This window comes from Cupressus sempervirens, chromosome 4 (genome assembly GCF_028749045.1).
Source record: "Cupressus sempervirens isolate cs-2001-9-10 chromosome 4, ASM2874904v1, whole genome shotgun sequence".
Classification (NCBI taxonomy): Eukaryota; Viridiplantae; Streptophyta; class Pinopsida; order Cupressales; family Cupressaceae; genus Cupressus; species Cupressus sempervirens.
Genome location: NC_143121.1, coordinates 244,762,337 through 244,789,638, shown reverse-complemented (window position 1 = coordinate 244,789,638; position 27,302 = coordinate 244,762,337). Strand labels below are relative to the sequence as shown.

Here is a 27,302-nt window from a genome sequence, read left to right as displayed (position 1 = left end):
CACTATTGCTAAAGTTCCTCATGATGCCTCGACAGATACCTTGACGTCTCATGGCCACCGTCCTCGACGCTATTCCTCAGGCCGCCACTCGCACACCCCACGCTCCCAAGTTTCCCGCCATCGCTCTCCTAGTGGTGGTGATGGAGGATGGAGGCGCCGCTCAGCTTCCCCACCCTGTGGTGGTTCTGGTTGGTCCTCGACTCCTCCTCTTGGTACTCATCGGGTGCATTCTGGGAAGTGGCCTCACCTGGACTTGGCGATCTCTCCTCCGCGGCTAGAGGTTAAAGATGTGGAGGCTGCCACTGTTTCTGCTACTACTGATGATGGCTGGACTGTTCCCAACCTGCCCCCCAATCCCAAAGATGATTGGGGTTTTCATGACAAAGATGATCCACCACCCTTGATTGGCACTGCTTTGGCAGCCTGAGGTTGCCTTATATTTTTATTTTGGTGAATAGTTTCTGTTTTCAGCTGTGGCCGTGTTTCCATTTCGACTTCGACCGTGTGAACTCATTCGCGGGGTGATCTTGTATCCCCCAACCCTTTTTTTGTAAATTGTGATTTGAATATATTTTTTTAATAGAAAAGAACTATTCATCCAAAAAAATAAAAATGAAGTTAGTAGACCTTACCCATTTGTAGATGTTTTCGTTATTCCCATGATACAAAGCCTCAAAACCGCGAAAGGCCATAATCGGTTTGCGGATCGTGGATTAATTTTGAGGATCAACAAGAAGTAACAGTGATTAATTCTTTTTTCTTTCACTCCTCATTTAGGATCCATTGTTTTTTTCTCGTGCAGGCATCGTTTGTTCTCTTCCTTTTTAATGGCCAAAATGCTGGATCATCTCTCGGAGAATCACATTAGGAGTCGGATGACCTAGGTGCAACCCATCATTGAGCTCTTGGATGGTAAAATTCAGGATTCAGTCCAAAACATCTTTAAGGCACCGGGTTCTCTTCCTAACCGATCTTTTGCAATTAAACTTCTGTTAGTTTACTTTTCTTCTATGAAATATCTGCTGTGGGTTTTAGGTGAACAGTTGCCCTTTTGGGAGAGCAGTGCTGACTTTAATCTCTGTTTTTATTTTTATTTTGATAGTCTTTGTGAACGTATACCCTCTTTAAGCTTTCTTCGTCACTATAAAAAAAATTCAGATTTGGTTGAGCTATACAAGGATTCAGCGCACTCTACTGCAGCCTAATTTCGTTTTGGCATTTATAACTTGTTTCATATATTGGAAACTGATATTTGTTAAGTAAATGATAAAGAAACAGAACGAAATGATACAAATCTCAAATGTGACCTTCTCGTAATGGAATCTGTTTTATTTTATGTTAAAATTTATTGTTTCTCTGTAAGTCGCACCTTCAGGGTAGGTTTGATTGTCAAGTCATGTTTTTTCCTATAACATCTGAGAAGCACACGGAACAGTTTCTGAGATACTGATTCATATTTGGTGGAAAATGGCCTGACCAAATTTTATATTTATTCTTGTACAAAGCTTATGACGGAACTGCACCTGTATGCACCTAAAAATGGTCAAGATACATCCATTGATTAAATCCTAACAAATTGATCGAATTAAATTAAAGAATATCAAAGTCTAATTGGACAATTAAATTTAATTAATTTAATTACATTATTAATCAGTGATCAGTATTCAATTAGTTCTCCTGTTCAATTAATTAAACCCTAAACAAAATATCACATGTGACTAAGGAAATTAATTCATAGGATTTAATTAAATGTCAAATATTCTTTCAGCCAATACCACTTGTCAATTAATGAACATAAAAGGGAATAACCAATTTGGCATAATTCAACCAATAAGATTAAACAACAAGGATTACTCACGTGCCTTGCTATCTACACCATTCATTTTAAATGAATCAATCTTGACCATTGACCTACAAACACAGCCCTTCGAAGCCTTGAGAATATATAAATCCACATCAAAGTCAAACTCATTTGCATATATAGCAATTTCATTAAGAAGATTAGGCTAGTGTGAGATTTGAACTTACATTGAGTGATCATCCTCATCTTAGTTGTTTTGCAATCATTTCATCATTCAGTTTGATCATGCAGCTTCATAATCACATACTTTTAGCTTGCATCTCAGATCAATGTCATCGCAAATTGCATCATGTAGCATAATAGCACATTCATTTAGTTTAATTCAATCACATCATCATATCATTTGATTAAATTTGCATAATGTAGGTACATTTACAAGTAAAATCTTCCATTTCATGAGTTGTCATTTGTATAGATCTAATATGTATTTTGAGAGCAGCAAAGTAGATTAATGAATCTCATGATTAGGAAGCAATAGGATGCTTTTGATGATTTTTACTTGTGATTTTAATTCCATTTTAATTGTACAACTCATTAGTCTAATGTCCTGTTGAAGTTGTGTGGTTTGTAGACGGGTATCAGTTTGATACAACATATTTGGGCGCGTGTGGGCAGCGTTTTGAATCAAAGAGCACCAATCAGTGCCAATGAAATGTTTGATTTAATTTCACACAGAAGATTTGGAGTATAATTCTTACAGACTATATAATCTATATATTTAAGCTAATTGAAGAGCGTAAGCCGTATATATCACTATGCAATACCCAACATTAGTTACTATCATATGCTCCAGAAGTTCTTAAAAGACCCTTTTGTCAAGGTTTCTTTATCGAAACAGGCCATAAATGCCCATATCTGGGTAGCTGTAAAGAGTCATCTAAGCTGGTGTGTTGCAGATTCACTGACCAGAATTTTAGAGGGCAAAATATATTTCCATATATGGTGCTTTATCTTTCAATCTCAATGCCAACAAATTTTATTGCTTACACAAACTGCACCCACCCGATGCTTATATAGCAATATATCACCAACAGTACTATTCATAGTTCCCTACTGCACCGAACTTATCTGTGTGATGCCTCAATTTCCTCCAGAGTTCTTCCTTTAGTTTCAGGTACAAACAGTACTACAAAGGTTAAGGTAAGACCACTGAACAGGGCATATAGCATGAATGTTCCTGCAAGGAGAAGACCTCAAGTTTAGTTTATGATCCGAGAGCAATGATCCCAGAAACATTAAAAAGGAAACCTTCCCTAGGTTCCTGAATTGGAGTTAATGATCTGGTTACAGAGTTACCTGTTTTGCTCCATTCTAAGAGTAAGTTTATTGTCATTGTCACTACCCAGGAAAGAGACCAATTGGCCAATGTTGCCACACTACCAGCAATGCCCTTAACATTGATAGGAAGTATCTGCAGTGATAGAGTAAAATAGAGTGGGTTCCTTATAGTTGAACATATATGAAACCAAAAATCAGAACAATTTGAATGGAGTCTTTCATAGATGGGATCTCTAGCATGTAGGTACTAGGGAAATTGGATGAAGACGGTCAACACCTAAGATCAACGTTTCAGAGCATTGTAGAAGCCCAATATTTATGTTACGGGGCATACTCACATGCTTTATACTAATGAGTGTGTGTGAAGACTGATTTCTTTGGAAATTGTAAACATGACTATTCCGACCACTAGATCCCATCCATTTCTCAAAATTCGCAAATTATTTCCTTTGTGCCAAATATTAAACTAGTAAACCTCAATTGTCTGAATTGAAATATATGCCCAAAATCCAAGTCATTTACAAAAAAATTTCTCAAGTGTAAATTGGAGAAGACATATTACCTCAGACATAATAATCCATGGGATGGCCCCCATACCAATAGAAAAGGAGATAATGCAAGCCTGTGTCAAAGAGCAACAATCCATCAACTTGTTCGCTAGGCACTGACTAGGAAATGTGATCATTTGCTTTGAAATCAGAAAACCTGAGATGTAAGTTGACCCTGAAGCTTACCAGTAAGCCAATTAAAGCCAAAATACTGGAAAGATAAGAAGCTCCCAGCATATGAATCTGCAAGAATGAAGTAAGAGAGCAAACTTCAAATGGAATTACTTAAGTTTTATTTTTCAGGTCATTAAAATAAATAAATAGTTTCAACAATAATAATTTGTTTTTATTCCTGTTTGTCCATGGAGAATGCACAAATTAATGCCTCCAAACGTCTTGCGTCCACAACAAAAGAAATATTGTGGTAGTTGAAAATACTACCTTTAGGTAGAATGCAACACCTATGAGGAAAAGGCTGGCCGTCATTCCTGCTGATGAGATCTGCCAAAGCGAAAGAAATGATTTGTAATTTTCTTTCAACGAGTCATTTGAATCTGTGATGATTTTCCAAAGTGGTAGCAGGGCATTAATATACGTATCTTATTTATTTACCATGAGGAGAAGACGCCTACCAGTCCTGTCCATTAGCCATGCAATGAATCCAGTCATCAAAACCTATATGACATCATCATACAAGATCAAGGCTATCAGTTCTGTATTGACAACAATTAACTATTAAGGGCTTATTTCAAATCTTTTGTCAAGCAATTAACTGAAGCACTTCCAGCTTAGGACCTCACAATCACCTGAATTCCAGCCAGTCCAAGGGAGGCAACCTCAGCATCTGAGATGCCTGTTGGATTAATCAGAAATTAGTTGTCATTTTCATTCTGGATTACACATTATTTCCCTAGTAGTTTCCACATCTCTTAGAAGACAGTCATCTTCAACTTAAAAATCTTCTACAAATATAGGACTACACTTTGTTTTCCTTCTATTTTTGGCGAGGCACTTCTCTCATATAATTTAATATACTTCTGACTCCCATGGACCTACTTTTTCCCACGTCTATGCATTAAGATAATTTCTTTCTTTCTTGTCTTCCAAATCTTTTGGACTTTTAGGTATGTGCAATGCATGGGTTCTAACATGGTTGTGTATTGATTATCATTGGTTGGTAGAAATTTAAGTTTTAATAAAACAGCTCACCAGCAGATTTGAAAATGGAAGCATTGTAGAACATGATGCCACTTATTCCTGTCAACTGCTGCAATGCAAGCAGTCCAATACCAATCTGACAGAAAACATTCTAAAACAGTAAGACTCTTATACATGTATTTCCATCAGTAAAATAAGTCAAGTAAACTGCTAGTTCACATAAATCAACCAAGATCTAACAAGGTAAGTTGTAACAATTAGGACACACAGATGAAGCAAGCATAAAAGAGGAAAATCAGATTAAGGAACTCATGGATGAATTTGTAAAGCTACTTTGCTAAATGATTGCCTAGGGAATATGCAGTTCTAGTAGAGACTACTAGCAAGGTATTTAGTAGAATTTGCAATGAGAAGGTGGGCGTGTAGCCACAATTTAGCATAACAGAATGTGAAGGCTGGCAAGTAGAGGACTTCGGTGAATCATGGATTTGCTGTTTTGTGGAACAAAGGGTATAATTGAGAAGCTAATGTGCTTGAGAAATGAAAAAACACATATGCCATAGAATGTAAACATGAACATATAATGGAAATACGCCTTTTTTAGAGGATATGTTTAGATCTGCAGACAACTTGTATTTTTCAAAATACATTTCAATATTGCAAGTATACTTATGAATCAAATCCATGCCAAAACAATCCACTCCTTTGAGATAATTTCAATGATTCTACTTATCAATGCTAGAGAAAAGGAAATCTAATATGCCTTATGATATTTCTAGGACTACAATCAAGTGCATAAAACATAATGAAAAACATGGTATATTGAAGACAATGTATCGAAGGAAAGAATGAAGGTGATATCTTGCTATATAACTGGGGTCATATTTTTCATTAAACAAGGATAAGGCTTAATAATAAAAGAGCCTCTTCGTACTGATCTAGTTCAGGAAATGCTTATGATGTCAATCATAATTGTTTCTCTGGAATTTAAGAGATAACAGAAGGGGGATGAGAGATTTCAAACTCATGAACTATGCCCCCATTGAGTATATACGCAAGAGATGGAGATTGACAAACTTAAGAGCCACAAGTGTGGATGCTCTTTGAAAATGTGTTGTATACAAATTATAGTGATTTGTGGGTGCCATTTGTACGTACATTAGTTAGTGTTCAAGTTATTGGATGGAATATGAAAGAATAATAAGGAACTGTTATAAAATTCACTTGGAGAATACAAATTTAAAGATTAGTTTGGAAGCAACATTTAGGCTGGGGTCCCATCAAGGGAAGCTTCCTTAAAAAATTTAGTGGGTGCTGCTGAGATTTTTTAGGATTATTGTACAGTGGATGGATTCATGAATTTTGGAGTGCAGTTTAACCTCCAAAAAGTTTATGGAAGCTGGTGGTCTCATGAATTTTATTTTTTAGCATATTCAATTTAAACAGAGTAGGAAAATACAAAATAAAAAACAATTAATTGGTAAGAGTTTGAAAACTTGAGATGATTGACAAGTGGCAGACAAAAGCCAAAGCTGGTGGGGCAATTTCTAGCCCCCCACCTTTTCCACCTGCTCAAATCTGGAGTTGTAAAAAAATAGGGTATGCTGTTTTTCAGGAAAAGATTCCAGTTAATCCTGTAGCAATTTTTCGGCTTCATGGCACCTCCTAAAAATAAATATCCTAAAGCCTACCCCTATGGGATCCCAGCCTTGACAAAAATACAGCAGATGTAACCAAAGGTGTAGTCCCTTAGACATCACATTTTGTTGAAATTTGGCAAAGCCTTAGCGTTTAATTATCACAACATTATAAACAACTCCATTATTATGTATACAAGAAGCATTGAGAGATTTTTTATACAACTCCCTGCAAAATTAGAGATGTGGAAAACATAGAGAATGTATTGCAGATTCTGCATTCACACAGTAACATAAGAATGCTTACAGTAAGAGGGAATGCATATTTCCGCTGGCATAACTCAGACAATTTGATATTTGATTCTTTTCTGTTGACCTCCATTGCACTCTGAAGCACAGTAAATATTCAGATTAATTCTAGTAAAGGCTTTTCACGAAAGCAACTGCCAATTGCCACTTGCTGATTTGTTCTAATAAATAAAAAGCTCATTGAGGAGATTAAATGCTAAGTGTTCACAAGGGTAGTCTGGTAAAGAGAGAATGGTACAAGATGTTTGTTTCTGCTTGGACCACCCAATGCAAAGCCAAAAATACATTATTTAGTTTTTTGTTCTGTTTTTATTTTGATAGAACAGTACAGATATGGTGTAAAGGAAATGAATGCCAGAAAACTTTAGGTGAAAGAGTTACCCGGATTTCAGTTGCCTCAATTGAAACATCAGTTTCCAACCCACGAAGGATTTGTAAGGAAGCTTCAAAGTCTAATTCTTTGCCAATCTTGGCCTATATGCTCATACACACAGATCAACCAGGGGGAGTTTCAATTATGGTGAAAAGTGTCAATCTCCTCATAATTGAAACTTACACTACATTAAAAGCTAGAATCTGACTTCATTGAAGCATACCAGCCATCTTGGAGCTTCTGGGATTAAAAAAAGCCCAAGAACCAATAAACTACAGGGAACTGCACCTGCATAGCCATAAAATACTGGGAAGATGAGCTTTTTTTAGCAATCACAGAATGAAATTTTAACAAAATGATTTAAATTATACCTTCATCTCTCTTTCATATAATTTCCACCAATATACCTGCAATTGCAAGATGCCTCCAGGAAATGAACATTCCCAATAGATATACCGCGAATATGCCAATTGTTATGGAAAGCTGTTTCACAAGTAGTTTTTTTAATTTGTTACAGTTTGGACTTTGCAAATGAATGTTATTGACCATATGTTACCTTTAAGGTCAGTATAAAGGCCGAGTTCTCAGCAAATATTGATACTGGGTTAGGATCTTACCATATTGACTGTGCCAAGACCTCCACGCAAGTGCTTAGGAGCTATCTCAGCGATATACACAGGCACCTAGAAATAGAATAACATACAATGCAGACAATTACATGAATATCTAGTCCATTTTTCTTCCTCATTACTCCCAAGAGTATTTATGTTAGTCATGGAAATTTTTGATTGGCTAGCATCCAAAGGAACAGAAGCAGTGCAATATGGGAATGAAATATCTGACCAATACAGACTAGTTTATATTTTCTGAAGTTTTTGATGAGATGATTTTTTTCACAATTTGATAAGGAGTTAAGCTTTAAATGTGTCTTTGTTTTCTATGCAGGAAAGCTCTCAAGTAAACATCTGACTACCGTTGTGGCAAGTGATAATTTGCCATTTGTTCTCAGAAATCATCTTTAGTGATTTTTTATTATTTAATCAGAGTTACTTTGACAAACATATTTCTCTATGTGGATAATGAGAATTGACTGGAAACTGCAAGCTATAAATTTCACGATGGAGGGAAAATACAATGGTAGAAAACTTGAACTTATTCTAAAGGGTAGTGATAAATCAATGAACTTACAGTGAAGGATATGATTCCTACTCCCAGGCCTGTTAATAACCTACCTATATACAGAACTGAAGAATCCTGCACTGAGATGGCAATATGAAATTAAAATTATAGAATGCATTCTTTTCCTATGTGAGTTAGAGATATTTGAATGCTGAACTTAAAAACATGCATGTCATTATTCTAGGACTATTTTTCAGTATGTCATGCCTATATGACATAGAACTCATAAATGGAAGAACTGCAACTTGCCTTTGCCAAACAAATGGCTATCCACCCTAGAATATTGGGTATTGAAGCTACTAACAGTGCCTGCTTGTAAAGAGAAATCATAAAAAAGATCAGAACTTGTACATGGCGCATCCTACATCAATAAGATCGATAGGAATAAATTGATTCATTTCATCAACTTATATTTTCCTTCGACTATCATGAATCCTAAGAACATACCCCTTTTCTTCCAAGAAAATCAGCAAGTAGCCCACTGACCATAGCCCCAACCATTGCCCCAACATTGGACAGTGATCCAAATAAAGAGAACTGTAGAAGTCAATTCATCAAGAATGGTAAGCTCAATATCCTCAATTCTAGGTGAGCGAGGTGCTTACAATGCTCTAAGCGTAATGCAACATACCTCAGCAATAGTTAGGTTGAGATCACTCATAATGCCGCTCTCGGTGGGTGATGAATATCCATTCTGCAACAAGATGACTAATATCAATTTTCTTGTTTTTGAACCTTCCTAACATCAATTTGTCGATAGTATTATCATGTTTCATATTTTGAAATATGAGACATTTAGAATGTTTAAATAAGTTATCCAGATCCTGTGTGAGAGAAGAAAGTGCAGAAGAAAATTAGATTCATTTTTCTATGTGAGAGAAACAAATTCTTTGCATGGTGATTTTCTCTCTTAGGCTTTCTCCTATAAACTATGTAAGAAATTTTAGTCTAAATATTCGTTCTTTTTGGAGTAGGTTTTATATGATGGACTTAATTCTAGAAATTGCTAAACATAATAAATAACAACATATTTTTGACATCTGAGCCTACTCTCACACATAAGTTTTGTAACACCCACTGGAAATAATTTCAATCAATGCCAGAGGCCAACCGGGAAAGTAGCATTGTTCACACACTCTATATATTACAATTAATCATTGGAATATTTTTTTCTTCTTTTAATTGTTAGTATTATATGATTGTTTACATGAGAAATATTTTACTATTCTATATCTTGTAATGCTTGGAATTTGTAAGCCATATGCTCTTCTCAGTCTAAAGTGTGATTGTTGCAGGTTGCAGTGCCCCCTCTTTACAACAAAATAAATGCTATTTGGTAATACTGGGCAGTGGCAGTCCTAAAATAATTATAAGTTGCTTAGCATGCAGTTTTGAAGTTGAAAGATGCCCAGGACTCCTTAGGAAGGATTAATAATAATAAAACTGAAATTAAAGTGAAGTTTAGTTTTAATGAACTGAGGAGGCATGTGAAGAGTTATGTCTATTAAAAAAAAACCTTATAAAGAAAGATTAATTATGAAGAAGGAGACATCTTTTTTTCTGAAGAAATTTTATATTATTACTCCTTGCAGAGTGTGAACTGTACTTCAGCATCCTTCAGCCTTCACATCCTCCGCACCGTACCCTCCTCCTCCTCCTCCTCTCCCCCCTCCTTCACCCTCCTTAAAGGTAAAGGACAGAAACCCTTTGATTTCCATCACCAAGTTTGTGGACGAAAACTCTCGATTTAGAAAGACTCAAAGACATTTAAATAAAGAGAGACCACTGCAAGATTGGGGGAAGATTTACAGCAGACATAAGAGGATGTTAGATTGCGGTGACTGATTAGGACATTATTGTACATACTTCATAAATTCTTTGGGGCTTGGGGTAAAAATATAACCCTACAGCGGTAAAAATACTTGTATAAAAGAGATTAGGGTTAGGGATTGTATCATAGTGGTGATGCGAAAATTGGTTCTTGCGGTGGTATTGAGCTGTAAGGGATTATGGATTGTAATCAGGTTGTAATCACTGAATCGTAATAATATCGGACTTGCTGTTTGGTGGACGTAGCCTAGGGATTGGGTGAACCATGTTAAATCTTGGTGTCTTGTGTTCTTTTTTGTGTGATCTATTATTTTCTGATATTGGTTATATTTGCATGTAATTGTTATTTATGTTTGTGGTTTAATATTAACAAGTGGTATCAGAGCGAGATTAGTTTTTCAGTTATCCTCTGTAGGAAAGTCTCACGATTGAGTGGGAGTCTCATGGTTGAGTGGGAGTCTCACAGTTGAGTGGGAGCGATGGCAGATGAGGGTAAGCTAAGGGTTTACAGGTTTAATGGGCAGAACTTTTTGTTATGGAAGATGCAAATGGAAGACTATCTTTATCAGAAGGATTTATGGAAGTCATTGGAAGGCAAAACCAAGAATCAAGGATCTATGTCAAATGACGAATGGGATCTTTTGTACAAAAAGACACTTGGAAACATTCGATTATGCTTGTCACCATCGGTGGCATTTAATATTACAAAAGCGAAGACAATAGAAGAGTTGATGCAAAACCTAGCGAAACTGTATGAAAAATCCTCCACTTCAAACAAGGTATTTCTCATGAAGCATTTATTTAATATGAAAATGGCAAAAGGTGGATCTGTTGCAGATCATTTAAATGAGTTTAATACTATTACTAGTTAGTTATCTTCTGTGGGTATCAATTTTGATGAAGAAATTAGGGCTCTCTTGATTTTGTGTTCTTTGCTTGAAAGTTGAAATGGCTTGGTAATGGCTATGAGTAATTCTGTTCCTAGATCTAGTACCCTAAAATATGATGATGTGATCGGTGTTATTTTGAGTGAGGAAACTCGTAGGAAATCCTCTTGCGGATCTACATCAGGAAGTGCTTTGAACGCACAAAGTCGAGGCAGAACAATTGAGAGAGGAAGTAATTTTGGAAATTGTGGGAAATCAAGAGGAAAGTCAAAAGGGAGGAGGTCTCAATTGAGAGGATTGAACGACTGCTGGTATTGTGGGAAACCAGGGCATAAAAAGAAAGATTGTTGGAATTGAAAGAAAAATGATGGAGATAAACTAGATAGAGACAAGGAGACAAATGTGGTAAGTAACAAATCCGAAGAGGATGCTTTGCTTCTGTCTTTAGAAAGTGTTGATGATTCATGGGTTTTAAATTTCGGTGCTTCATTTCATGCTACACATCATAGAGGTTATTTCATTGATTATGTCCAAGGGGATTTTGGACTTGTTTATTTGAGGGATAATTATTTGTTTACAGATAGTTAGAGTGCCATTCATCTTGCAAAGAATTCAGCTCTGCAGTCAAAGACCAAACAAATACAGTTGCAGTACCATTTCATTCTATCAGTTTTGGAGGATGGACAATTAAAGCTAGACAAGATACATACAGATGACAATCTAGCAGATATGTTGAGAAAGGTAGTAACAAGGGAGAAGTTGAACTCCTCTTTAGCTTCAGTTGGTCTTCTAGACTGAACATGAATAAAAGAATAGTAGAGTCTAGGGTGGTTTGATCCAGTGGGAGCCTCATAGAGTAGTGGCATAGCTACAGGATCAGTCTTCAAGTGGGAGATTGTTGTTTAGTGTGGAGCCTGATCAGCTCCCAATCCTCGAGCTCCAAAGAATTTATGAAGTATGTACAGTACTTTCTTGAACAGTCACTACAATCTAACAATCTCCCACTTGGGGACTGATCAGGCTCCACACTAAACAGCAGAGGACAACCTCTATATATTCTGAGATACATTCAAAGGTTTTAGTATAGTTAAATTTTTTTTTCCTTCAAGGGAATCAAAGCTGGTTCTTGCCAGTCTGCAAGTTCATTTTCACATGCAATTCAAGTGACAAAGTGATTGAAGCCCTATCAATTTAGAAACAATAGAAGTGAAAGTGGTTAAATAAAATGACAACTATGATAAATTGTGGGAAACTTTCCAATTATAACTGAAGTTGCCGGTTCAGATTCAGGTACGGATTTGGGTTTGAAATTTGTTCAATTATTTTTGGGGTTGGGTTCGGATCGTGTTGGTTTTGTCTGTACAAGAATATATATATAGATATGAAGCAAATAAGTTCACACACCACTATGCTAATTTTAAAGCAACATAGAAAAATACACCACCATATCAATGTTTCAGTTCGAAAACAATAATATCAACATTAATAATCAGCCATCATGATCAAATATCATGAAAAACCATTGACTAATCATCATCATTCTGCTGTTGCAAATTAGAATCACATAAAGTAATGTTGTAGGCCCGTTTAAGGCCAATGTTGTGACTGTGTCATATTGTAAGCTTCACACATTAATTGTCATACTCACATGATTCAAAGTCAGCAGCTTTGGATCAGACTGGATGAAGCCAAGAAAACAAGCTTTGGATCTGGATTTAACCACACTAAAGATCTCTTTAAATTTTGTTCAATTCATAGTTCTCTATACATGTTAGCCTATATGCACTACATTCCATAATATATGTGTGACACTTTTATACATCATGATTCTTCTCAAGTAGCATTTAATTCAAATTAAATAGGATTAGTAATTTGAGTTCAATTATGTCCTCGAGTCTAATTTGACATCAAAAACTTTTTGAAAAAGTAAAAGAAGGTGTTTTTTGACTAAATTCTCTGAAATTCTGCCCAGGTTCCTATCCAGGAATCTGAAAGTCGCTCAAAAGTCGTCTGAATTCTTCTAGGGTTCCTTTGAGAGAATTCCCAACAAATTTCCTTTTCTGTGGTAGACTTTTGACAGAATCTGACAAGGACCAGACTTTTGAGAGAATTGAACCAGAAATTTTTAGGTCTAGGAGAGAATTTGGTAACTTAGATGATAATAATAATGAGCAAAAAAGTTAAAGAAACAAGTTTGGGTCTATAGATAGATCCCTTCATCCCACATTTTAAGGGGAGAAGAAGTTTCATCAAAAGAAGTTGCCCTTGATTAAACACAAAATTCAATACAAGATGATATCACTACTTGTTATGCAGCATAAAGAAACCTCCGTGGAAAAATTGATGAAGCATTGTATCTCACAAATTACATAAATATGAAGAGTGGAAGAAATGGATCAAGAATGGAGCTAAGATCCATGCTAAGACAAAATGAATGCCATCAAGCTTTGGGTGAGTTAACATTATCTACATTGAGCAATACTTGTGTGTGGGTGTAGAAATTAGATAGATATCTATTGTTGAAGTCTTGAAACCTTAGTTACCGATTCGGGATACGAATCCGATTCGGGCACATGAATCGGATCCGTGGATTCGTGATTTTTTTTTTTCCCGATTAGGATTCGTGGAGGATTCGTGAATATATATATATATATATATATATATATATATATATATATATATATATATATATATATATATATATATATATATATATATATATATATATATATATATATATATATTACTGATCTTGCCCAAGCCCCAACTAGTAACAGATATATATATATATATATATATATATATTTGTTTGTTTCTCTCATTTATTAGTATATATAATGCATAAAAAAGGTCATTTTAGCACTAGAAAGCAAAAAAATATATTTAAAAAAGTCATATTAAATAACTTAGACTCACTTAAACCTGTCGATCCTTGAGGATTCACACTGGATCCTTGATGATTCGTGCAGATCCGGGCAGGATCCTTGTTTTACACAGTGGATTCGTCAGGATTCTTGGGCCACGAATCCTGACGAATCCACTGTGTAAAACAAGGATCTTGCCCAGATCTGCACGAATCCGGATCCGGATCGGACCCGAATCCGGATCCGGCCTCTAGGGCACGGATCCGGTAACTAAGCTTGAAACCAATGATCAAGGAAGATGGCATCAAATCTGCAACCTTACATTGGAAGGATTAGCTCAAGGATGGTGGTAACATGGGTTTCTTACCCAAGGTCACATGACATAAATGAAGAATTCCATGAAAGCTAGATCCAATAGAAATGATCTGAAAGTTTCTTTTAGAGAATTGGTGCAATTTAAAACAAGAAGGGCTATTGGAGAATTATGTAGAAGAATTCCAAAGATTCTCAGTACTGGTGCATGATATTTTTGGAAAGATTAACTTTTATTCTTATCAAAGGACTAATTGAACTCTGACGGGTTTTAACTAAAGCATTTGATGCATTGATCTTTCAAGAAACTATCAAAAGAGCTTTGAATTTAGAAACTCCTATAGCCAAAGATAAGTTGTTTTAGTAAAACCTTCCCATAGGAGTGAACTTCGAACTCATTTAAAAATAAATCTTTCAATGAAAGGCATTACCCTCGAGAATATTTGGTAAATAACCAAAAATGAGCTATGCAGAAATAAACTGTGTTTTTCTTGTAGGAAGTGATGGGAGCTTGGACACTATTGTTTGGGAAAAAGCCGAGTGTATTATATAGAAGTGATGGCCGATGAGCAGGAAGAATTAGAACCCAAAGTAGTTAATTGTTCTAAAAGAAGAAAGTGAATATTCAAGGGGAACACTTGCAATCTTTTTAGGTGCCCCAAAATATCAACCTTAAAGAGTTCTAGGGGTCCTAGAAGGGCACACTGTTATTGAACTCTTAGTGGTTTAATTTAAACATTTGATCCATTAATCCTTCAAGAAATTATGAAAAGAACTTTGACTATAGAAACTTCTGTAGATAAGTTATTTCAAGAAAACCCTCCTATAGGGCTGAATCTGGAACCTTTTATAAAAAGCTTTACTCAATAAAGGGCATTACTATCAAGAGTAATTTTGGTGAAGTAACAAAAAATGAGCTATGTGGAAACACATTGTGTTTTTCTTGTAGAAAGCCATGGAAATTTGGACACTATTGTTTGGGAAAGGGCCAATTGCATTTTAGAAATAATATCTGATGAAGATTAGAACCCAATGTAGTAAAATACTAAACTTAAGAAGAAACTAACAGTTCAAATGGTACTCTTGCAACCTTGTTAGGTGCTTCAAAAATATCATCCTTTTCGAGTACTAGGGCTCCTAAATGATAGTGGAGTAACACAATATCATCAATGAAGGATTAGTTGTTACAAGAAGTTTGCATATAGAAGATTTCAATGGATTCAATATTATATTGACGGACAGCTTTTCCATCTCATGCACTAAGAAATTTCAACAATTGCAGGTTACTCTTGGTTGATACAAGATGCAAGATGAGTCATATATGATAGGCATTGGAAAACTGGTGTGGTCTTAGTAGTGCAATGGCTACACTCTTTGGAAGATTTTACGCAAAATTATTAGACGATGGAATTAAGGTTCAAATTATAGGGTAAAGACGCAGTGTTATGAGGCATTACTGGGGGAGCTCTAGAGTCTTAACAACAAGGATAATCGAAATATGTTGTAGGGATGGACAAATTCTATAATAAGCACAATGTTTGGTAACATCTACATCCGCTGTAAGAAAGAGAGCTTTAGGAAGTCAAATTGTTTCTTCGCTAAAATCACCCACTTGGTGAAGGACAACTGATTTTGCTTCTAGAAGTTATCATAAATTTCAGAGAGAGAGTTTAAGAGAAAAAAATGGCAAAAGTGATGCAACATGGGGGAGTGAGGGAATCCTTGAGCATCCTAATTTGTGATTTGCATGAGGACAAGCTATCTTCTGAAGGGTGGATTGTAATAGCCCCTCACAAAAAATAAATAATACTTGGTAATGTTGGACGATAAAAGTACTTCTAAAAATAATTATAATTTACTTAGCATGCAGTGCTGAAGTAAAAAAAGTGCCTGTGGTTTCCTTAAGAAAGGATAAGTTGTATTAAAGCTGAAACTAATTTTAGTTTTAGTAGAAGTCAAGAGGCATGTTAAGAGTTATTTCTTTTAAAGAAATAGGTCTATAAGGAATATCAACCAGGAAGGTGTCATTTTCTTGAGGCTGTCCTGCAGCAAAACATTTTAATAAATATGTATTAATAATAAGGCAAGAGCTTACTACACAATGGTAAATTGTGAGCCTCCTATGTGAAGGTCTTGGGCTCAAGTCCACTCAAGCTTAATAACTAATAATAATTAATTACAACATATAATAATAATTAATCTTAGCTTTGGCCTCTTACAGATTAAAAAAAATGTAATAATAATAATAAATTTAATATAATAATTCTGGACCGATCAAATAAACCCTTGTTGGAATGAGCTGACTAAGTATTAATTACAAGTGAGGCCGACTTAGGATAATTTAGGTATGACAATCCATATATAAGAATAGAATAGGCAGCAAACAAGAGACATTTAAAAAATGAATTCAATTAATTAATGCAAGCAATGAATTACAGATCCATAAACAGCAATGACAAATCAATATATGATAAGTAAGTCTAAAATAGCCAGCAAATAAGTGATTAAGAAGGAGACAATGATTGTAATTATCAAGGGGCAATTACATTAATCTAGCCGTAGGATAATGAAAAGGCATGAACATTGACAATTTGCAAATTAGTTATCAAAAACAGCAAGCATCAATAAGGAGATGCCACCCTTGGAATGAAGTGACATTGTCAGCCGACTGGATGGTTCCGGCGGTGTTTTTGTAGCCGACGGATTGACTGTCGTCGGTGTTAATGTATTTTGTTTGTTAATTTGTCTCGGATATTTTGTTAGTCGTCAGGAGACGACTGTTTTTTTTGGGGGGATGGTGTCAGCCGACTGGATGGTTCCGGCGGTGTTTTTGTAGCCGACGGATTGACTGTCGTTAGTGTTTTGTATTTTGTAGCCGACGGGTAAATAGTTTGTAGCGGATGTAATGTTGTGGTCAACGGAACCCTTCGGGAAGGTTCGGCGGTAGTATTTATATCCCGTCTGGGATCATTGTAAATCATCAATCATCTACTATTGCGAATATTATGAAGCCTAATGTATGTTCTGGCATATGCAAATATAATTTTGCTATTCTGTTCCATTGTCTGTATGCGTTGATTTCTTTACCAGTACGGTAAACAGGTAAACATTTCAACGCATACAGACAATGGAATAGAATAGCAAAATTATATTCGCATATGCCAGAACATACATTAGGCTTCATAATATTCGCAATAGTAGATGATTGATGATTTACAATGATCCCAGACGGGATATAAATACTATCGCCGAACCTTCCCGAAGGGTTCCGTCGGCCACAACAGTACATCCGCTACAAACTATTTACCCGTTGGCTACAAAATACAAAACGCCGACGACAGTCAATCCGTCGGCTACAGAAACACCGCCGGAACCATCCAGTCGGCTGATAGACATAACCTAGAAAGAGACACAACTCTTCTGCAATGAGAAGATATATGTATCAAAGAACAACTTTCAAGAAAGGCACGGGATCCCAAGCAAGTTTAATCCAAAACAATCAATTAGAAGTGTTTGAGTATTATCTATAAATTGAGAACTCCAATCTTAGGAAGAGGATAAGGGTGGAAATGAAATAGGGAACGATCATAAATCTCCCTAGATACACCCCCGTCATCTATATGGCAAGAGCCACATGAGGCCAAGAGGATATTAATTGGCTCTTGGCTCTAGTTTAGAGGGTTAATAGATTATGAATCTCTCACTAGATATACCCCCTCCTCTAGATGACGGAGAGCCACACGAGGCCAAGAGGGATAATAATGAGATGCTGGGTGTAGTGTAAAGGGTTAATGGATTATGGATCTCTCACTAAATACACTCCCTCATCTTGATGACAAATAACCACATGAAACCAAGAGGGATAATAATCAGCTCTTGGGTCTAGCATTGAGGGTCAATGGATTAGGGATCTCTTGCTAGATACAACCCCTCATCTAGATGGCAAGAGCCCCATGAGGCCAAGGGGGCTAGTAGTTGGCTTTTGTGTCTAGTGTAGAGGGGTAATGGATTATGGATCTATCTCTAGATACACCCCCTCATCTGGATGGCAAGAGCCACATGAGGCCAAGAGAGATAATAATTGGTTCTTGAGTTTAGTGTAGAGGGTTTATGGATTATGGAGGCCTCACTAGGTACACCCCCTCACATGGATGGTAAGAGCCACATGAGGCCAAGAGGCACAATAATCAGGTTTTGGGCCAAGAATTTGTTAAGGCACCCTAATACAATCCTTATCTTGCCTCTTCTATGGTTAGAGTCCATCAATAAACTAAATATATCTTGGCATAGCCCTAGTTTAAATATTTTTTGCTTTTAACATTTCTAACAAGGAGGATCTATTTTTTGGATTATATTTCAGTGATTTCCTGACATGTCACAGGATCTCAACCAAGACATAATGTTACTAACTCAATCCTGTTTGATGTTTTTTTTTGAAGTTGTGATTTAGGGCATTTACAAGAAGGGACATTATAAGTGGTAGCAAAGCATTGTTCCTATTAGCTTGAAGAACAAACAATAGCTAATGCAACTTAGTAAAAGCACTTTAAGGGCTCTAGAGAGGAATTAGATGAAGATTGCCAATCAAGACAACACACAAAGTGAACAAATGGAACAAGAATTTGGGGCTTTTATGGAACAAACATCCCAAGCCCTCTAAAAAACTTAATCACCGTCATGAGCACAAACCAAAGAAATGAAAGAGATATCACTCCTAGTCAAACTTAAAGTGATGATAGGACCACCCTAAGACCAACCCCAAGAACTATTGACCTTTCTCTTTTTATCTAGGGAGGGATTGTTAAGAGGAAATGGGGAGATTAATACACCCAACCCCAATATGAATGAACATGCTAAAGCATACTCAAATTTAGATCCTGAAGTTAAAATAAGATCCTATTTATGATCTGTTGTAAGGTTGAGATGACAAGAATCATAAAAAAGACGGGGATCAAACTAATCAAGATTTACATCACAAAGTAGGTAGGTTGTGTTGGATGCCTGATTGGAAGTGTGTTGAGCATGTCCAAGATTGATATGCTTGCTAACATTAATGTTTTGCCATTTATGTCAATATACTTTTACTATTCAGACAGCGAGGTACAGATGATTTGTGAAGATCTTGTGCTGCGATTCTAAATGAAGTTTCTGATCTGTCTGTAGTTGATTATACTCAACTTACAGAGGTTCGCATGATTATTTGAGAGAGCTATGATTGATTTTCTGGTTGCTTGTGTTCAGTTGAGTTTTTGCTTCAGCATGGATCAGATTGTTTGTTTCAGAGGCTTCAATGCTGGTTTTGTATTGAGACTTATCATTGTATCCTCAGCTAGCATTGTTCATGATTCAGAGTACAACAAGCTATCTTTTAGTATGACAGAGCTTGGTATTTTGGTATTTCTATCGATCATTAAAGGGAAGAGATTAGATTTTGAGTTAGAAATGATGTGAAGGTTTTGGATGGTATTCATGCTAGTTGTTGGTGTTCTTGGATTGTGTGATGATAGTGTTGTGATGGACATATTGTCATTGATGTCAAAGGGTTTCACAGGAATGGACAAGTTGATAGTATAACCTTCATCAATGCCAAAGGAAAGGAAGAATGATATCAAAACAATTGCATAATATGACAGTGATAGTTATTGACATAAAGATAAGTAAATAAAGAGGAAAGAATTATATGTATATGTTCAGATTTATCAAATCTGATATATATATTTATATATTGTATGTGAAAAACAATATATATCAATATCTTGGACTATAGTGATCATATGAACAAGTACCTTTTATAAATGTGTTATACAATGGAATGGATAAATAGCAGAACTTTCCATTTTAGATAAATACATTTGAAATGAATACTAGACACTTACAGTTTTGAAAGCCATCAAATGTACATCTACAATGATGTTGAAGATTGAGTCAATACTTATATGAAGTCATGGTAACATGATAAGCACAAGCTGAAGTCATTACAAAATTATATAACTGGGGAGACTTGTCAATATGATAATTAGCCAGCGATTTAATCAACAGAGACCTCCATGGTAGAAAGAAGTTCACTATCGGATATGCAGCATTTAAAAGATAAAGACTTGATGTGTATGGTTTCCTATTTGGTCAATGGCAGCAATCTGAGAACACTATTTCAGTAAATAAAAAAGGGAATGTAATGTCTGAATTGATATCTATCCTGTACACTACAGAATTATTATTTACAGATGACAGTAGTATGAAGAAGTGACTCACAATGGATAAAACAAAGTCAGCAATTACTGAAAGGCAAGTAGCAGCCATAATCTCTATGCACCAATCATGCTCGACAAAGGAAATGATACATCTAGCGACATGATATAAGACAGAGATAGAAGTAGCCAAATAATAAATGATGCTAATTGGAAATTGTATGCAGTAGTAACAGGAACTCAAAGAGCAGATAGAAACAGCAATGAAGTCAGGATACAAACAAGAAAATATATACAAGCAAGAAAACCACGATAATATGAGACGAAGTGCGATTGGAAGTGAAAGATGATCACAAGAAGCTACGGCAGATGCAAACAACTTAATCATATGCTTGCTAAGTAAAACGCAGTTCTTAATACATGTCAAAGGAACCGATGAGTGGTTTGGAAACTAAAAGAGAAATAAAGAATCTAGATTCAGCGGTAATACATTTGAATGATGAAACTTGGGATAAGTCTGAAACAATTTACAGGCTGCAATAATTAAACATAGAACGATATAAAAGTCTCTGAAGGATGCTGTTCAATGAAGTCCAAGATAGACATCGATAAAATAAAGATAGGCCCGGTAAAAGTTAAAAGGGAATCCAAAAATATACATTATGTCAGCAATATAGTTTGTATACAAGACAGAGAAAAGAGCAAATGTCTATGAATGTTACCATGTCATCCAACAACGTGGGAATTTGAAGCAAGTTTCGAAGGATGCAACAAATACGTATAAAGGAGATATGATTTGGAAACACTTTAATCCATATCAGCATATGTGAATCAAAATAGGGAATGACAAATACATATGCCATCAGACATGTTGCTGGAGGTTTGCTGTAGGAAGAGAAAAACTCATCTTGAAAGGTCACAGTCAATACATACGATTTGAATATTCAGTGGCAAAAGCATGAAAGGGCAAAGACAATCTTCAGTGCAGAGAAAATGATCAAATAAACATAAACTCCAGCCTCAATTGAAAATCTAGTCAGTATTTGAAAGGTCGATTTGGCATTCAAATGATTAGAATTATATGAATTGATAAACCTGTGTGAACATAACAAAAAGGTTATTAATTCAAAATCAAGCAACAGGCTTTAAAAGTCATTTCGAAAGGGTATCAATCTTGTATATAAAGAGAATGGAATAAAATTATTAGGTGTGTCAAATCAGTAGATGTAATAAAGAAGAATATTTATATAGGTGAGAAGGAAGGTGAGTGTGCTAAAGAGAAAAAGAGAATGTAAAAGAAATATTTGAAGAAGCTAATGGAATATATATGAGAAGGGGAAGAGCAGTGAAGAGAAAAGATGGAGGTTTATAATCAGCATAACATACGTATATATATTATGAGTATATGGAATATATTTATATTCAGATTTACTGGTCTGATATATACAAGTATTAACGTCTTAAAGGATATATATGAATAGATAAAAGGCTAAAGAGTTGATATATCAAGGAATAGAATATCATATTGAAGGAGCTTGAAGAGGATATGAGAAGATAATAAAGGCATGGGAGCCCAAGCAAGATTTATGTGTTTAATCTACATAAATCATTCAGAAGTGCTTGAGTATTATCTATAAACCGGGAACTCCAATCATGGGAAGATAAGGGTGGAAATAGAAGAGGGGAACGATTATGAATCTCTCACTAGATACACCCCCTCATTTGGATGGCAAGAACCACATGAGGCTAAGAGGGATAACAAATGGCTGTTGGGTCCAGTGTTGAGGGTTAATGTATTATGGATTTCTCACTAGACACAGCCCCTCATAAAAATGACAAAGAGCCACATGAGGCCAATAGGGATAGTAATCATTTGTTAGGTCTAGTTGAGAGGTTTAATAGATTATGGATCTCTCACTAGATACACCTCCTCATTTGGATGACTAAGAGATGCATGAGGCCAAGAGGGATAATAATTGGTCTAGTGTAGAGGGTTGATGGCTTATGGATCTCTCATTAGATACATCACCGCATTTGGATGGCAAGAGCCACACGAGGCTAAGATGGATAATAATTGGCTCTTGGGTCTAGTGTACAGGGTTAATGGATTATGGATCTCTCATGTAATGGGCACCCTGGGAATGCCCAAAACTGAACCAACTGTTGATAGTGATTTTAATGTCTGTGCATAGATTTGAAACCACGTAACATGATCAAGAAAGAATTTATGCAAATTGAAGATTGAACTACTATTGAAATAATATTAGTTTTCAAACTAACAAAAGTCAAATACATAGCAAACTTCTCAACTCACTAATTGCTCCAGCATTATAGCATGATATTCCAGTAATGACTTCCCATCTTGCTGCTACAGTAATATGAATAGTGCCATTCTACAGTGCTGCTACAGTAACAACTGCCTTCAATCAGTCCAAGACCCTCATAAAATCATCCCTTCACAATGACATAAGTATTGGACAAGGAGTGAGAACGATATGAGTAAAACACCCAATGTGCCTGTAGTTGGAAATGCGCCCAAGCTGCCTGTTAATGAAGCTGATAGCAATGAATTCCAAAGGTCAAACCCCAAGGGAATGACGTTTAGAATGTCACAAGAGAGGATAGATGTCCTCTAATGCCAAGAACAGATCTGTTACTCACACATCCATTTTCTTCTCACATTCAACCATACCTAACAATAGCCACAAACTCTCCTTTTATTCCTACTTTATAGGGTCGACCACTTTTCACAAGCAATATGGGATAAATAAAATAAAATAAAATAAAATAAAAGGCTAACGGTCACACAACTGGACAACTGCCAAAGTGGGGACATTACATCTCACTAGATACACCCCCTCCTTTGGATGACAAGAGCCACATGAGGCCAAGAGGGATAATAATCTGCTCTTGGGTTTGCTGCAGAGGGTTAATGGATTATGGAAATGAAGGAAAGAAGGGGATCTTGCACTTGTGAAGAATAAGATGCATTTTATCTTTGTATGTATAGCCTCTTTTGAGATGCAAGATGTAAGTCGCTTCATTGAGAACACAGAGGGTTTCTCGGATCCATTTTAAGGTATGGGCACTACAGATATGTAGCTATTTTTTGTTGGAGCTTCTCTTTAAAAATGCCACTTGGTTACAAAGGACGAGGATAATGTTGATGGCTTTATCATACTACTGCTTAATATGATATCGTAGCCTTAGTTTAGAAACAAAAAACGACAATTGAATATTTGTTCATACTTGGAGATTCATAAAGCCCCATAGTTCCTTTCATGCTCGTAGCGTAGGAGATAGTGCATGTTGCTTCCTTGAGCAATATTTGACAAGAAAATTGCAAGACTTTGAATGTGTCAGCTTTTTCTTCTGTGACAGAATATGCATATAGAGTGGTCAATCTCAATGGTTATAGAGATTTCTTTGATATGACCCAATAATGGAGCAAAATGGAAAGTTGTAAATTATTGGTAACACTCAGTGTGGCAGAGGTATGACTCAAGATGAATCAGGCTTCTTAAGTTGAATTGATGCTTAACCTACACTTAATGAATACTCCATCATATGCAGATTTATATTTCAGTAATCCAATAGATGCACTACTTTGTATTTGTCTGCAAGGTATAGCTGTCTTTGCTTGTCTAATACTGAGATGATCTCCTAGACCTACTGGATTAATTATTTCATGCTTAAGTCTTCCTTTACTCTCCTAAAATGACTCACTACATCAACCAGATCTCTCTTGGCAGGCTGTCAAGTGTTCTGCATCCTCCACTGATATTGCTTGTAAAAAGTACTTGTCAGGCAAAGTGTGTTAACTCTCATTTAGTAGGCCGACTGGCAGTTTCGGTTAACTGCTCTTCCCTATATTTGCTCTGAATCATATGATTTGGCTGTTTTAGTCAAATTTTCATCTCTTCCATGAGATAATTGACCTTAGATGTAGGGAGAAGGCATGGTACTTCGTAACTAGTAGCCTGCAAGACCGAAGGACCCCCCTACAGGCTTCTGTTAGCTAAGGTCATTCTGTAGAGAACATCATCGATCTTAATGCCAATATAAACATGGATAGCTCTTTATATTCTCCATGCAATTTGACTTAGACAAACCTTTCATTTGCTATTATTGTTGACAGACATGTGAAGCTGCATTGACCTATTCTGGTCATTTGTAGACAGTTGACACTTATATTATTATCTTGCTCGAGTATCAGATTATCCTCCTTTTGCACTACTACTTCGGCACTTGCATAAAACATTAACATGGCATTGGTCACTTCTGTGCTTTTGGAGTCAGGACTCCACAGAAGTCCTTAATACATTCAGGAAATTCATAAATTGATTGTAGATGGAAACTGTAGCTCTAATTGGTTCATAGCTGTATTACTAAAAGCAGTATCTACTTCTTATGTTGTTTTACCAGCTTTCGAATCTGTAATTTTTGACCATTAGTGGTCCACATGAATTCAGCTCTAGCGAGCAAGACTGTTCCACTTAGAACTCATTGCATCTAAGTGATCCTCTGAGAGGTGAACATCACTTCTTTTCATTCTAATTCTGAATTAACAATTTTTCATTTTCACTTCAAAATATACTCTCGCCCAAATATCACACAGTGCAGTATCTTACATTATGTATACTTGCTAAAAGAACCTGTCTGCTTTATAGAATGTCCTCGCTTCAATTAATAACATGAATGTGCTTTATTTAATGCAATTTTGGGACAACAATATAAGGCTTTCCCTGTTCTCTGAGATTGGAACTGACAACCAGATCAAAAAGAAAATTGCCAATAATATTGGAGACGCAATAGAAAGAATTCTATCTACTGCTGCTAATCGTGACTTAGACTTTGTTGCACTGAGCTCTTCGTAAGGAGTCAGGAAGATATGCAAAAATCAAAACTAGCTTTACTACCATTAAATTACTCTACTTGAATCAATTAATAATGTATTCATTTACTCATTCACCCCCCCTGTCATAATGTGAAGAATAGAAAAGTCTAATAAAGGGCTTTTTAACCTCTACCACACATGAAAAAGTCAAGGCTGGTTGGGATTTTTTTTTTTGAGAAAACAGAAACACGTTGTCCCTAGCTTCTAAGCTTAATTGAGCTACGTGTAGTGACTACCAGAAGGAAATCCCTAGTAGGGTTCTACTGAGCTCCCAAGGTAACTGGCCTGACAGAAAACACCCGTTATACAGGAAAATGGTGAGGTTCTTACAGTTGCTTTATATTCCACCCCGAGACAACGTTCAGCTTTAGTTCCAAGCAAATTTTAGCAGAATAAAAACCCGTAGCATGTGCCTTTGACTTGATTGGGTCGCTAAATTCCCAATGCAAATGGGTTTTAAACTTTTAAGCTTTGATAATGCATTCATGAAGATTACAACTGACCTATGAAATGAAATGCTACATGGCCTCTGGACCAATTCAAATAAGATGTTCTAATCTTCATGGTGCACATATCTGTAGATGATACAATTAATAGCGTGAAAGCATCAAGAAGGAAAATTAAACAACTAATTGTACAAATGAAGGCGAGCATATGAATCCATTCTCCTCAAAATTCATGGTTACAACAAAGAGAACAAAACTTACTGTGAACCCAAATTGCAGAGGACCTAAAGCTACAATAAGTGTACATAGTACAGCACTAGTAGAATTTTCTTTGGAAGTAACCCCTCGAACTTGATAGCTGTCACCACCTTTCTCAATGATAATTCTAGAATTGCTATACCAACTATTTGATTGATGAATCAGTGGCCTCTTTACATCTTCATCTGTTTCCAATTCCCCATTGAAACTCATTTTCAGCTCAAATCAAAGCCCACATGAAAAACCTAATAAAAATCTAAATAGACAAACAAAATATATAACAAGACCTTCTGAACTGATTAAATTCTTTAGTCTACGTAGAGTTTGTGCTTAGGCCTGGTTGGTGACTTACAATAAAACTTAATTTCAACATGTTTCAGCTAACCAACTTCATGTAGGTAGGAATACTGCCATTTTTCTTTGTTACTTTGCAATCATAAAAAATAATTCTAAAACGGTCTTGTCTTGTCACAATCTATACAGCTTGTGATTTTTGGACTCAAGCAACATTCTTCAAATTTGCCCATTACTTTGAGATACGCAACTGAAATGGTTTGCCAATACCTTTCAGGCATGAATATTGAGTAAACGACAGGCATGAGCAGGTAGTAGTCTATAAAACCTAACATTCAACTAGGAACGGAGGTACTAATTTAACTTGTAGTTTTTGCTCCCATGATCCACTTATGAAATGCCTGTGGCTTTTTATAGAAAATGATTTAGTCGGAAGGAATTTTTACTAGAAGTGTTATGTTAACTCAAAATCTCCAATCAATTAATAGATAAGTTAATTTTGAATTTCCGATGGTTTATTAAAATGAATGTTATTCTTTCAGAGGCAGCACGATGCTTTCATAGGGCTCTCAAACGCAGCATAACTTTGATATGCTCCGCTCGAAGCTGATAGGATTAGCTTGATAATGTCAATGATAGATGCATAGGATACTTGAAAATAAGAGTGCTAGCTAGGATAGATTATTTTAAGGATTTTGATAATGAAACAGCTAGCTAAAGAGAAACAATGTGCGAAAATTGTGTTAAAGGCTTATAACATTCGTAGAATGGATGCAATAGCTTCCATTATAAGAATGACAAGTGATATATTTGACATTACACTCATAGAATGGATACAAGAACTTCTATCATAAAAACTAGAGTTGTCAAATTTGACATCCTCGCTACACATCATCCTCCCATTGTACAATCTTTGCATTTAATTGTGTCTATCTTAGCTTTAACAAAATGAAGTAATATGATAATATAACAAGCAATGGTAT

At 35.9% G+C, this 27,302-nt stretch overlaps 1 protein-coding gene and 1 long non-coding RNA gene across 3 annotated transcripts; one reads left to right on the top strand and one right to left on the bottom strand.

Moving 5' to 3' along the window:
- Nucleotides 1-661: 661 nt before the first annotated feature.
- LOC149560926 (uncharacterized) lies at nucleotides 662-8,469 on the top strand. Its single transcript, XR_016363736.1, has 2 exons — nucleotides 662-954; nucleotides 8,110-8,469. It is a non-coding gene; the product is annotated as an uncharacterized LOC149560926 (long non-coding RNA).
- On the bottom strand, nucleotides 2,479-26,305 carry LOC149560925 (sugar transporter ERD6-like 4). 2 transcript variants are annotated; one of them, XM_089824891.1, is made up of 18 exons: nucleotides 26,029-26,303; nucleotides 8,975-9,037; nucleotides 8,791-8,880; nucleotides 8,593-8,652; nucleotides 8,353-8,418; nucleotides 7,782-7,847; nucleotides 7,572-7,647; nucleotides 7,388-7,452; nucleotides 7,173-7,265; nucleotides 6,790-6,870; nucleotides 4,897-4,981; nucleotides 4,494-4,540; nucleotides 4,300-4,362; nucleotides 4,129-4,188; nucleotides 3,874-3,930; nucleotides 3,702-3,761; nucleotides 3,158-3,272; nucleotides 2,479-3,038 (listed from the first exon to the last, which is right to left on the bottom strand). In XM_089824891.1, the coding sequence occupies exons 1-18, from the start codon at nucleotides 26,236-26,238 to the stop codon at nucleotides 2,926-2,928; spliced, it is 1,470 nt and encodes a 489-aa protein (XP_089681017.1). In that variant the 5' UTR covers nucleotides 26,239-26,303; the 3' UTR covers nucleotides 2,479-2,925. The 2 variants fall into 2 exon arrangements, 1 of the variants encoding a protein (XP_089681017.1); XR_016363735.1 differs by having other exon boundaries at nucleotides 3,020-3,038; nucleotides 4,320-4,362; nucleotides 26,029-26,305.
- Nucleotides 26,306-27,302: the final 997 nt, after the last annotated feature.